This window comes from Onthophagus taurus, chromosome 5, assembly GCF_036711975.1.
Source record: "Onthophagus taurus isolate NC chromosome 5, IU_Otau_3.0, whole genome shotgun sequence".
NCBI classification, from domain to species: domain Eukaryota; kingdom Metazoa; phylum Arthropoda; class Insecta; order Coleoptera; family Scarabaeidae; genus Onthophagus; species Onthophagus taurus.
This window is the reverse complement of record NC_091970.1, coordinates 8,633,201-8,645,686: the sequence shown is the minus strand read 5'-3', so window position 1 is coordinate 8,645,686 and position 12,486 is coordinate 8,633,201. Positions and strand designations below refer to the sequence as shown.

General features: G+C 29.8%; 2 protein-coding genes across 8 annotated transcripts in view; one reads left to right on the top strand and one right to left on the bottom strand.

Annotated features, from left to right (window-relative positions):
- Positions 1 to 12,486, top strand: part of LOC111413401 (chromosome transmission fidelity protein 18 homolog) — a 156,800-nt gene that overhangs the window by 116,558 nt on the left and 27,756 nt on the right. The gene's annotated exons all lie outside the window — the stretch shown is intronic.
- Positions 1 to 12,486, bottom strand: part of LOC111420214 (Dorsal root ganglia homeobox) — a 108,117-nt gene that overhangs the window by 91,641 nt on the left and 3,990 nt on the right. The window contains exon 2 of the mRNA XM_071195794.1: positions 9,965 to 10,082. Coding sequence (XP_071051895.1) covers positions 9,965 to 10,058 — 94 coding nt within the window. The 5' untranslated portion in view covers positions 10,059 to 10,082. The remainder of the gene's footprint in view (positions 1 to 9,964; positions 10,083 to 12,486) is intronic.

Sequence of the window (12,486 nt, the reverse complement as noted above, 5' to 3'; positions counted from 1 at the left end):
TCATATTTTTGTGTTTTACTCGATATTGACGCATCTGAGAGCAAAAGTGCAAGAGAGCAATATTGTTAAGAACAAAATTCGCTACAACTATTGTTCCAAAAGTTTTTTTGTATAATGTTCCGTTCCCGAATGTTACTATTAACTACTTAAAAAAGCAACAAATTCATCAAATTTTCATATTTTTGTGTTTTACTCGATATTGACGCATCTGAGAGCAAAAGTGCAAGAGAGCAATATTGTTAAGAACAAAATTCGCTACAACTATTGTTCCAAAAGTTTTTTTGTATTATGTTTTGTTCCCGAATGTTACTATTAATTACTTAAAAAAGCAACAAATTCATCAAATTTTCATATTTTTGTGTTTTACTCGATATTGACGCATCTGAGAGCAAAAGTGCAAGAGAGCAATATTGTTAAGAACAAAATTCGCTACAACTATTGTTCCAAAAGTTTTTTTGTATAATGTTCCGTTCCCGAATGTTACTATTAACTACTTAAAAAAGCAACAAATTCATCAAATTTTCATATTTTTGTGTTTTACTCGATATTGACGCATCTGAGAGCAAAAGTGCAAGAGAGCAATATTGTTAAGAACAAAATTCGCTACAACTATTGTTCCAAAAGTTTTTTTGTATAATGTTCCGTTCCCGAATGTTACTATTAACTACTTAAAAAAGCAACAAATTCATCAAATTTTCATATTTTTGTGTTTTACTCGATATTGACGCATCTGAGAGCAAAAGTGCAAGAGAGCAATATTGTTAAGAACAAAATTCGCTACAACTATTGTTCCAAAAGTTTTTTTGTATTATGTTTTGTTCCCGAATGTTACTATTAATTACTTAAAAAAGCAACAAATTCATCAAATTTTCATATTTTTGTGTTTTACTCGATATTGACGCATCTGAGAGCAAAAGTGCAAGAGAGCAATATTGTTAAGAACAAAATTCGCTACAACTATTGTTCCAAAAGTTTTTTTGTATAATGTTCCGTTCCCGAATGTTACTATTAACTACTTAAAAAAGCAACAAATTCATCAAATTTTCATATTTTTGTGTTTTACTCGATATTGACGCATCTGAGAGCAAAAGTGCAAGAGAGCAATATTGTTAAGAACAAAATTCGCTACAACTATTGTTCCAAAAGTTTTTTTGTATAATGTTCCGTTCCCGAATGTTACTATTAACTACTTAAAAAAGCAACAAATTCATCAAATTTTCATATTTTTGTGTTTTACTCGATATTGACGCATCTGAGAGCAAAAGTGCAAGAGAGCAATATTGTTAAGAACAAAATTCGCTACAACTATTGTTCCAAAAGTTTTTTTGTATAATGTTCCGTTCCCGAATGTTACTATTAACTACTTAAAAAAGCAACAAATTCATCAAATTTTCATATTTTTGTGTTTTACTCGATATTGACGCATCTGAGAGCAAAAGTGCAAGAGAGCAATATTGTTAAGAACAAAATTCGCTACAACTATTGTTCCAAAAGTTTTTTTGTATTATGTTTTGTTCCCGAATGTTACTATTAACTACTTAAAAAAGCAACAAATTCATCAAATTTTCATATTTTTGTGTTTTTCTCGATATTGACGCATCTGAGAGCAAAAGTGCAAGAGAGCAATATTGTTAAGAACAAAATTCGCTACAACTATTGTTCCAAAAGTTTTTTTGTATTATGTTTTGTTCCCGAATGTTACTATTAACTACTTAAAAAAGCAACAAATTCATCAAATTTTCATATTTTTGTGTTTTTCTCGATATTGACGCATCTGAGAGCAAAAGTGCTAAAGAACAATATTGTAAAGAACAAAATTCGCTACAACTATTGTTTCAAAAGTTTTTTTGTAATATGCTTCGGTTCCCAAATGTTACCATTGAGTATTTGAAAAAGCAACAAATTCATCAAAATTTCATATCTTTGTGTTTTTCTCGATATTGACGCATCTGAGAGCAAAAGTGCAAGAGAGCAATATTGTTAAGAACAAAATTCGCTACAACTATTGTTCCAAAAGTTTTTTTGTATAATGTTCCGTTCCCGAATGTTACTATTAACTACTTAAAAAAGCAACAAATTCATCAAATTTTCATATTTTTGTGTTTTACTCGATATTGACGCATCTGAGAGCAAAAGTGCAAGAGAGCAATATTGTTAAGAACAAAATTCGCTACAACTATTGTTCCAAAAGTTTTTTTGTATAATGTTCCGTTCCCGAATGTTACTATTAACTACTTAAAAAAGCAACAAATTCATCAAATTTTCATATTTTTGTGTTTTACTCGATATTGACGCATCTGAGAGCAAAAGTGCAAGAGAGCAATATTGTTAAGAACAAAATTCGCTACAACTATTGTTCCAAAAGTTTTTTTGTATTATGTTTTGTTCCCGAATGTTACTATTAATTACTTAAAAAAGCAACAAATTCATCAAATTTTCATATTTTTGTGTTTTACTCGATATTGACGCATCTGAGAGCAAAAGTGCAAGAGAGCAATATTGTTAAGAACAAAATTCGCTACAACTATTGTTCCAAAAGTTTTTTTGTATAATGTTCCGTTCCCGAATGTTACTATTAACTACTTAAAAAAGCAACAAATTCATCAAATTTTCATATTTTTGTGTTTTACTCGATATTGACGCATCTGAGAGCAAAAGTGCAAGAGAGCAATATTGTTAAGAACAAAATTCGCTACAACTATTGTTCCAAAAGTTTTTTTGTATAATGTTCCGTTCCCGAATGTTACTATTAACTACTTAAAAAAGCAACAAATTCATCAAATTTTCATATTTTTGTGTTTTACTCGATATTGACGCATCTGAGAGCAAAAGTGCAAGAGAGCAATATTGTTAAGAACAAAATTCGCTACAACTATTGTTCCAAAAGTTTTTTTGTATTATGTTTTGTTCCCGAATGTTACTATTAATTACTTAAAAAAGCAACAAATTCATCAAATTTTCATATTTTTGTGTTTTTCTCGATATTGACGCATCTGAGAGCAAAAGTGCTAAAGAACAATATTGTAAAGAACAAAATTCGCTACAACTATTGTTTCAAAAGTTTTTTTGTAATATGCTTCGGTTCCCAAATGTTACCATTGAGTATTTGAAAAAGCAACAAATTCATCAAAATTTCATATCTTTGTGTTTTTCTCGATATTGACGCATCTGAGAGCAAAAGTGCAAGAGAGCAATATTGTTAAGAACAAAATTCGCTACAACTATTGTTCCAAAAGTTTTTTTGTATAATGTTCCGTTCCCGAATGTTACTATTAACTACTTAAAAAAGCAACAAATTCATCAAATTTTCATATTTTTGTGTTTTACTCGATATTGACGCATCTGAGAGCAAAAGTGCAAGAGAGCAATATTGTTAAGAACAAAATTCGCTACAACTATTGTTCCAAAAGTTTTTTTGTATAATGTTCCGTTCCCGAATGTTACTATTAACTACTTAAAAAAGCAACAAATTCATCAAATTTTCATATTTTTGTGTTTTACTCGATATTGACGCATCTGAGAGCAAAAGTGCAAGAGAGCAATATTGTTAAGAACAAAATTCGCTACAACTATTGTTCCAAAAGTTTTTTTGTATTATGTTTTGTTCCCGAATGTTACTATTAATTACTTAAAAAAGCAACAAATTCATCAAATTTTCATATTTTTGTGTTTTACTCGATATTGACGCATCTGAGAGCAAAAGTGCAAGAGAGCAATATTGTTAAGAACAAAATTCGCTACAACTATTGTTCCAAAAGTTTTTTTGTATAATGTTCCGTTCCCGAATGTTACTATTAACTACTTAAAAAAGCAACAAATTCATCAAATTTTCATATTTTTGTGTTTTACTCGATATTGACGCATCTGAGAGCAAAAGTGCAAGAGAGCAATATTGTTAAGAACAAAATTCGCTACAACTATTGTTCCAAAAGTTTTTTTGTATAATGTTCCGTTCCCGAATGTTACTATTAACTACTTAAAAAAGCAACAAATTCATCAAATTTTCATATTTTTGTGTTTTACTCGATATTGACGCATCTGAGAGCAAAAGTGCAAGAGAGCAATATTGTTAAGAACAAAATTCGCTACAACTATTGTTCCAAAAGTTTTTTTGTATAATGTTCCGTTCCCGAATGTTACTATTAACTACTTAAAAAAGCAACAAATTCATCAAATTTTCATATTTTTGTGTTTTACTCGATATTGACGCATCTGAGAGCAAAAGTGCAAGAGAGCAATATTGTTAAGAACAAAATTCGCTACAACTATTGTTCCAAAAGTTTTTTTGTATTATGTTTTGTTCCCGAATGTTACTATTAATTACTTAAAAAAGCAACAAATTCATCAAATTTTCATATTTTTGTGTTTTTCTCGATATTGACGCATCTGAGAGCAAAAGTGCTAAAGAACAATATTGTAAAGAACAAAATTCGCTACAACTATTGTTTCAAAAGTTTTTTTGTAATATGCTTCGGTTCCCAAATGTTACCATTGAGTATTTGAAAAAGCAACAAATTCATCAAAATTTCATATCTTTGTGTTTTTCTCGATATTGACGCATCTGAGAGCAAAAGTGCAAGAGAGCAATATTGTTAAGAACAAAATTCGCTACAACTATTGTTCCAAAAGTTTTTTTGTATAATGTTCCGTTCCCGAATGTTACTATTAACTACTTAAAAAAGCAACAAATTCATCAAATTTTCATATTTTTGTGTTTTACTCGATATTGACGCATCTGAGAGCAAAAGTGCAAGAGAGCAATATTGTTAAGAACAAAATTCGCTACAACTATTGTTCCAAAAGTTTTTTTGTATAATGTTCCGTTCCCGAATGTTACTATTAACTACTTAAAAAAGCAACAAATTCATCAAATTTTCATATTTTTGTGTTTTACTCGATATTGACGCATCTGAGAGCAAAAGTGCAAGAGAGCAATATTGTTAAGAACAAAATTCGCTACAACTATTGTTCCAAAAGTTTTTTTGTATTATGTTTTGTTCCCGAATGTTACTATTAATTACTTAAAAAAGCAACAAATTCATCAAATTTTCATATTTTTGTGTTTTACTCGATATTGACGCATCTGAGAGCAAAAGTGCAAGAGAGCAATATTGTTAAGAACAAAATTCGCTACAACTATTGTTCCAAAAGTTTTTTTGTATAATGTTCCGTTCCCGAATGTTACTATTAACTACTTAAAAAAGCAACAAATTCATCAAATTTTCATATTTTTGTGTTTTACTCGATATTGACGCATCTGAGAGCAAAAGTGCAAGAGAGCAATATTGTTAAGAACAAAATTCGCTACAACTATTGTTCCAAAAGTTTTTTTGTATAATGTTCCGTTCCCGAATGTTACTATTAACTACTTAAAAAAGCAACAAATTCATCAAATTTTCATATTTTTGTGTTTTACTCGATATTGACGCATCTGAGAGCAAAAGTGCAAGAGAGCAATATTGTTAAGAACAAAATTCGCTACAACTATTGTTCCAAAAGTTTTTTTGTATTATGTTTTGTTCCCGAATGTTACTATTAATTACTTAAAAAAGCAACAAATTCATCAAATTTTCATATTTTTGTGTTTTACTCGATATTGACGCATCTGAGAGCAAAAGTGCAAGAGAGCAATATTGTTAAGAACAAAATTCGCTACAACTATTGTTCCAAAAGTTTTTTTGTATAATGTTCCGTTCCCGAATGTTACTATTAACTACTTAAAAAAGCAACAAATTCATCAAATTTTCATATTTTTGTGTTTTACTCGATATTGACGCATCTGAGAGCAAAAGTGCAAGAGAGCAATATTGTTAAGAACAAAATTCGCTACAACTATTGTTCCAAAAGTTTTTTTGTATAATGTTCCGTTCCCGAATGTTACTATTAACTACTTAAAAAAGCAACAAATTCATCAAATTTTCATATTTTTGTGTTTTACTCGATATTGACGCATCTGAGAGCAAAAGTGCAAGAGAGCAATATTGTTAAGAACAAAATTCGCTACAACTATTGTTCCAAAAGTTTTTTTGTATTATGTTTTGTTCCCGAATGTTACTATTAATTACTTAAAAAAGCAACAAATTCATCAAATTTTCATATTTTTGTGTTTTACTCGATATTGACGCATCTGAGAGCAAAAGTGCAAGAGAGCAATATTGTTAAGAACAAAATTCGCTACAACTATTGTTCCAAAAGTTTTTTTGTATTATGTTTTGTTCCCGAATGTTACTATTAACTACTTAAAAAAGCAACAAATTCATCAAATTTTCATATTTTTGTGTTTTACTCGATATTGACGCATCTGAGAGCAAAAGTGCAAGAGAGCAATATTGTTAAGAACAAAATTCGCTACAACTATTGTTCCAAAAGTTTTTTTGTATTATGTTTTGTTCCCGAATGTTACTATTAATTACTTAAAAAAGCAACAAATTCATCAAATTTTCATATTTTTGTGTTTTACTCGATATTGACGCATCTGAGAGCAAAAGTGCAAGAGAGCAATATTGTTAAGAACAAAATTCGCTACAACTATTGTTCCAAAAGTTTTTTTGTATTATGTTTTGTTCCCGAATGTTACTATTAACTACTTAAAAAAGCAACAAATTCATCAAATTTTCATATTTTTGTGTTTTTCTCGATATTGACGCATCTGAGAGCAAAAGTGCAAGAGAGCAATATTGTTAAGAACAAAATTCGCTACAACTATTGTTCCAAAAGTTTTTTTGTATTATGTTTTGTTCCCGAATGTTACTATTAACTACTTAAAAAAGCAACAAATTCATCAAATTTTCATATTTTTGTGTTTTACTCGATATTGACGCATCTGAGAGCAAAAGTGCAAGAGAGCAATATTGTTAAGAACAAAATTCGCTACAACTATTGTTCCAAAAGTTTTTTTGTATTATGTTTTGTTCCCGAATGTTACTATTAACTACTTAAAAAAGCAACAAATTCATCAAATTTTCATATTTTTGTGTTTTACTCGATATTGACGCATCTGAGAGCAAAAGTGCAAGAGAGCAATATTGTTAAGAACAAAATTCGCTACAACTATTGTTCCAAAAGTTTTTTTGTATTATGTTTTGTTCCCGAATGTTACTATTAACTACTTAAAAAAGCAACAAATTCATCAAATTTTCATATTTTTGTGTTTTACTCGATATTGACGCATCTGAGAGCAAAAGTGCAAGAGAGCAATATTGTTAAGAACAAAATTCGCTACAACTATTGTTCCAAAAGTTTTTTTGTATTATGTTTTGTTCCCGAATGTTACTATTAACTACTTAAAAAAGCAACAAATTCATCAAATTTTCATATTTTTGTGTTTTTCTCGATATTGACGCATCTGAGAGCAAAAGTGCAAGAGAGCAATATTGTTAAGAACAAAATTCGCTACAACTATTGTTCCAAAAGTTTTTTTGTATTATGTTTTGTTCCCGAATGTTACTATTAACTACTTAAAAAAGCAACAAATTCATCAAATTTTCATATTTTTGTGTTTTTCTCGATATTGACGCATCTGAGAGCAAAAGTGCTAAAGAACAATATTGTAAAGAACAAAATTCGCTACAACTATTGTTTCAAAAGTTTTTTTGTAATATGCTTCGGTTCCCAAATGTTACCATTGAGTATTTGAAAAAGCAACAAATTCATCAAAATTTCATATCTTTGTGTTTTTCTCGATATTGACGCATCTGAGAGCAAAAGTGCAAGAGAGCAATATTGTTAAGAACAAAATTCGCTACAACTATTGTTCCAAAAGTTTTTTTGTATAATGTTCCGTTCCCGAATGTTACTATTAACTACTTAAAAAAGCAACAAATTCATCAAATTTTCATATTTTTGTGTTTTACTCGATATTGACGCATCTGAGAGCAAAAGTGCAAGAGAGCAATATTGTTAAGAACAAAATTCGCTACAACTATTGTTCCAAAAGTTTTTTTGTATAATGTTCCGTTCCCGAATGTTACTATTAACTACTTAAAAAAGCAACAAATTCATCAAATTTTCATATTTTTGTGTTTTACTCGATATTGACGCATCTGAGAGCAAAAGTGCAAGAGAGCAATATTGTTAAGAACAAAATTCGCTACAACTATTGTTCCAAAAGTTTTTTTGTATAATGTTCCGTTCCCGAATGTTACTATTAACTACTTAAAAAAGCAACAAATTCATCAAATTTTCATATTTTTGTGTTTTACTCGATATTGACGCATCTGAGAGCAAAAGTGCAAGAGAGCAATATTGTTAAGAACAAAATTCGCTACAACTATTGTTCCAAAAGTTTTTTTGTATAATGTTCCGTTCCCGAATGTTACTATTAACTACTTAAAAAAGCAACAAATTCATCAAATTTTCATATTTTTGTGTTTTACTCGATATTGACGCATCTGAGAGCAAAAGTGCAAGAGAGCAATATTGTTAAGAACAAAATTCGCTACAACTATTGTTCCAAAAGTTTTTTTGTATAATGTTCCGTTCCCGAATGTTACTATTAACTACTTAAAAAAGCAACAAATTCATCAAATTTTCATATTTTTGTGTTTTTCTCGATATTGACGCATCTGAGAGCAAAAGTGCAAGAGAGCAATATTGTTAAGAACAAAATTCGCTACAACTATTGTTCCAAAAGTTTTTTTGTATTATGTTCCGTTCCCGAATGTTAGTATTAACTACTTAAAAAAGCAACAAATTCATCAAATTTTCATATTTTTGTGTTTTTCTCGATATTGACGCATCTGAGAGCAAAAGTGCAAGAGAGCAATATTGTTAAGAACAAAATTCGCTACAACTATTGTTCCAAAAGTATTTTTGTATTATGTTCCATTCCCGAATGTTAGTATTAACTACTTAAAAAAGCAACAAATTCATCAAATTTTCATATTTTTGTGTTTTACTCGATATTGACGCATCTGAGAGCAAAAGTGCAAGAGAGCAATATTGTTAAGAACAAAATTCGCTACAACTATTGTTCCAAAAGTTTTTTTGTATAATGTTCCGTTCCCGAATGTTACTATTAACTACTTAAAAAAGCAACAAATTCATCAAATTTTCATATTTTTGTGTTTTACTCGATATTGACGCATCTGAGTGCAAAAGTGCAAGAGAGCAATATTGTTAAGAACAAAATTCGCTACAACTATTGTTCCAAAAGTTTTTTTGTATAATGTTCCGTTCCCGAATGTTACTATTAACTACTTAAAAAAGCAACAAATTCATCAAATTTTCATATTTTTGTGTTTTACTCGATATTGACGCATCTGAGTGCAAAAGTGCAAGAGAGCAATATTGTTAAGAACAAAATTCGCTACAACTATTGTTCCAAAAGTTTTTTTGTATAATGTTCCGTTCCCGAATGTTACAATTAATTACTTAAAAAAGCAACAAATTCATCAAATTTTCATATTTTTGTGTTTTTCTCGATATTGACGCATCTGAGAGCAAAAATGAAAGAGAGCAATATTGTTAAGAACAAAATTCGCTACAACTATTGTTCCAAAAGTTTTTTTATATTATATTCAATTTCCGAATGTTACCATTAACTGCTTGAAAAGGCAACAAATTCATCAAATGTTCATATTTTTGTGTTTTTCGCGATATTGACGCATCTGAGCGCAAAAATGCAAGAGAGCAATATTGTTAAGATTAAAATTTGCTACAACTATTGTTCAAAAAGTTTTCTTGTAACTTTTTCCATTTCCAAAGTATTACCATTAACTGCTTGAAAAAACAATAAATTGAGCAAATTTTCATATTTTTGTTTTTTTCTCGATATTGACGCATCTGAGAGCAAAAATGAAAGAGAGCAATATTGTTAAGAATAGAATTTGCTACAACTTTCGTTCAAAAAGTTTTTTTGTAATATGCCCCATTTAAAAAATATAAAGTTGGTCCAGTAAAATTTTTTGTGCTAAATTCGAAGTCCGTTGTATCGAGGTTTTACTGTATGTGGAAATGTACTTACAAGGGTGTGTGGGGGTGAATGGGTACTCCAGTTGTGGTAATCTTGGTTGTGGAGCACCTGGATGCAATGATGGCGGGCAATGGTAGCAGAACATTCCTCTGCCACCCGCACCGCCAATCTGGAAAAAAAACTCTGAATGAATTCAAATCAAAAAGCAAATAAAAAAAGGGAATAATAATAAAACGGGGGTGTTATACAGGATGCGCTTTTGTCGTGTCGCCAAAGTGTGCCTCGAGTGGAACCCCTTTGCGCCCCCATTGAATTTTATTTCCAGGCAATTGCCCCCGCATAGAGAACAAACCGCGCGCATAAACTGGTCTTCTCGACGCGACATTTAAATAAGACGTCCTTAATTGATAAGTCCAATCTACTCGGCTCTAATTCTCGAATTAGACCTATCAATTGCGCTGATTCAATTAGGAACCGCGCGCGGTTATGGCATCGATGGAAACAACACTTTTATTAGTTTGACACAAGACCGAGACTTACTTTAGAAGTGCGTTTCAATCGTTCGCCCCTATCCATTTTATTTCTCAAGATTCAATTTGGTTTATGAGAAAAAAATGATATTTAATTGACTCAAATAATAAATTGATTTTTAAACCTATCTTTTTATACAGTTCGTTCATAATATTTATCCAACCAACACCCACATCTCATAAACCCTAATTGCTTTGTTTGCAATATTCAGTTAGCGCAATTACATTTGACTCTTAAAATGAACAACATCCTGTAATTTATTTTATCCACATTATTTAGGGAAATTTTCGGCAATAATTTTTAAGTTTTATGATTTCATAACGTCGTTTTACGTTCGAGTCATCGTTATCCCTTGGGGTATCGTCTAATAACGTTAACTGGTACACACTCTGACGTTATAGAGACACCCCAGTAATTATAACGGTATCGGCTAATGTATGCATATGATATCGTCGTCGTACGAAGGGCACACACACACATAGAGACGGGGTACCATCGAGTTGGTGCGATGTGGAGGAGGAGGAGAAGGCAATTTCGGTGTCTGTTACCCCGGGCTTTAGCTACACTACTACCCATAACCCGAATTGGAATCATTTAATAATTCAAATATGTAAAGCAATTCACTACTGACATCTCTACCTACTCCTCCTATTACTCAAAATCGATTTGACTCAATTACTTAACAAAAGATATATATTTAATATCTCCGTTTAAAATGGTTAAAAGATATCTCAAATTCAAACTCCTTCGAAAAAGCATTGTGATGCTAAGGTGATATGGAAGATTTCTGGAAAGTAGCAAATGATGACATAAAATCGCCCAAAACATATCATTGCTTCCTATCATGTCGAAGCTTTCGAAAAACTTTGCTTAATGAGATTAAGCCAGAAAACCTCAGGTTGTTCTAAAAACAATAAAAATTTGGGTTAAGTTCAAAAGTTATTATCTCAGTGACGAATAGAGATTTTCAAATGGGGTGTTGTTCATCACAAAGTACGCACTTTCCTTTATAAGTCGCCAATGTTTCATCGAGATATCTTAAGAATTCGATTTTTAGCGATTTTTTTTAAAGTTGAGTGTAAAAAATTGTGTTTTTCAAGATGAAAATTCGGGTTGGGTTCAAAAATTATTATTTCAGAAACGAATAGATTATTTTAACCGCACACCATTAAAATGAAGCATTATTTCTGTGACTGTGTAATTGACAGCTGTAATAGTGTACCATACTATTCACAGGGAAATCAAAATTGAAAATTAGGCGAAAATTGTATTAACAAAAATTGTTGCTTATTCAATTAGAAACAAATATTGTTAGAAAATATTTTTGATTTAATCAATAATTAGGGATATAACCTCAAAAATTTAATTTTTTATATCTATATACAGCATCACCGCGTGGAGATATCAAAATATTTTATTAAGATAATCTTTTTAGAATCAAAATTTGATTATATTTTATTTGAAAAACTTTTTGATATTAACAATAATTATTAGTATAACCTCAAAATGATGACTTTTTAGCGATATTTAGAGCCACCCTGTGAATTTTTCAAAAATTTCTTAATAAAAAACAATTTTAATTAATATTTTAAACAAATGTTATATAAAACATTTTTCGATAAAAACAATAATATATTATAATAAACGGGGTTTAAATTTTATCTACCGTACTATTCACAGGGAAATCAAAATTGAATTAGGCGAAAATTGTATTAACAAAAATTGTTGCTTATTCAATTAGAAACAAATATTGTTAGAAAATATTTTTGATTTAATCAATAATTAGGGATATAACCTCAAAAATTTAATTTTTTATATCTATATACAGCATCACCGCGTGGAGATATCAAAATTTTTTATTAAGATAATCTTTTTAAATTCGAAATTCGATTATATTTTATTTGAAAAACTTTTTGATATTAACAATAATTATTAGTATAACCTCAAAATGATGACTTTTTAGCGGTATTTAGAGCCACCCTGTGAATTTTTCAAAAATTTCTTAATAAAAACAATTTTAAATGATATTTTAAACAAATATT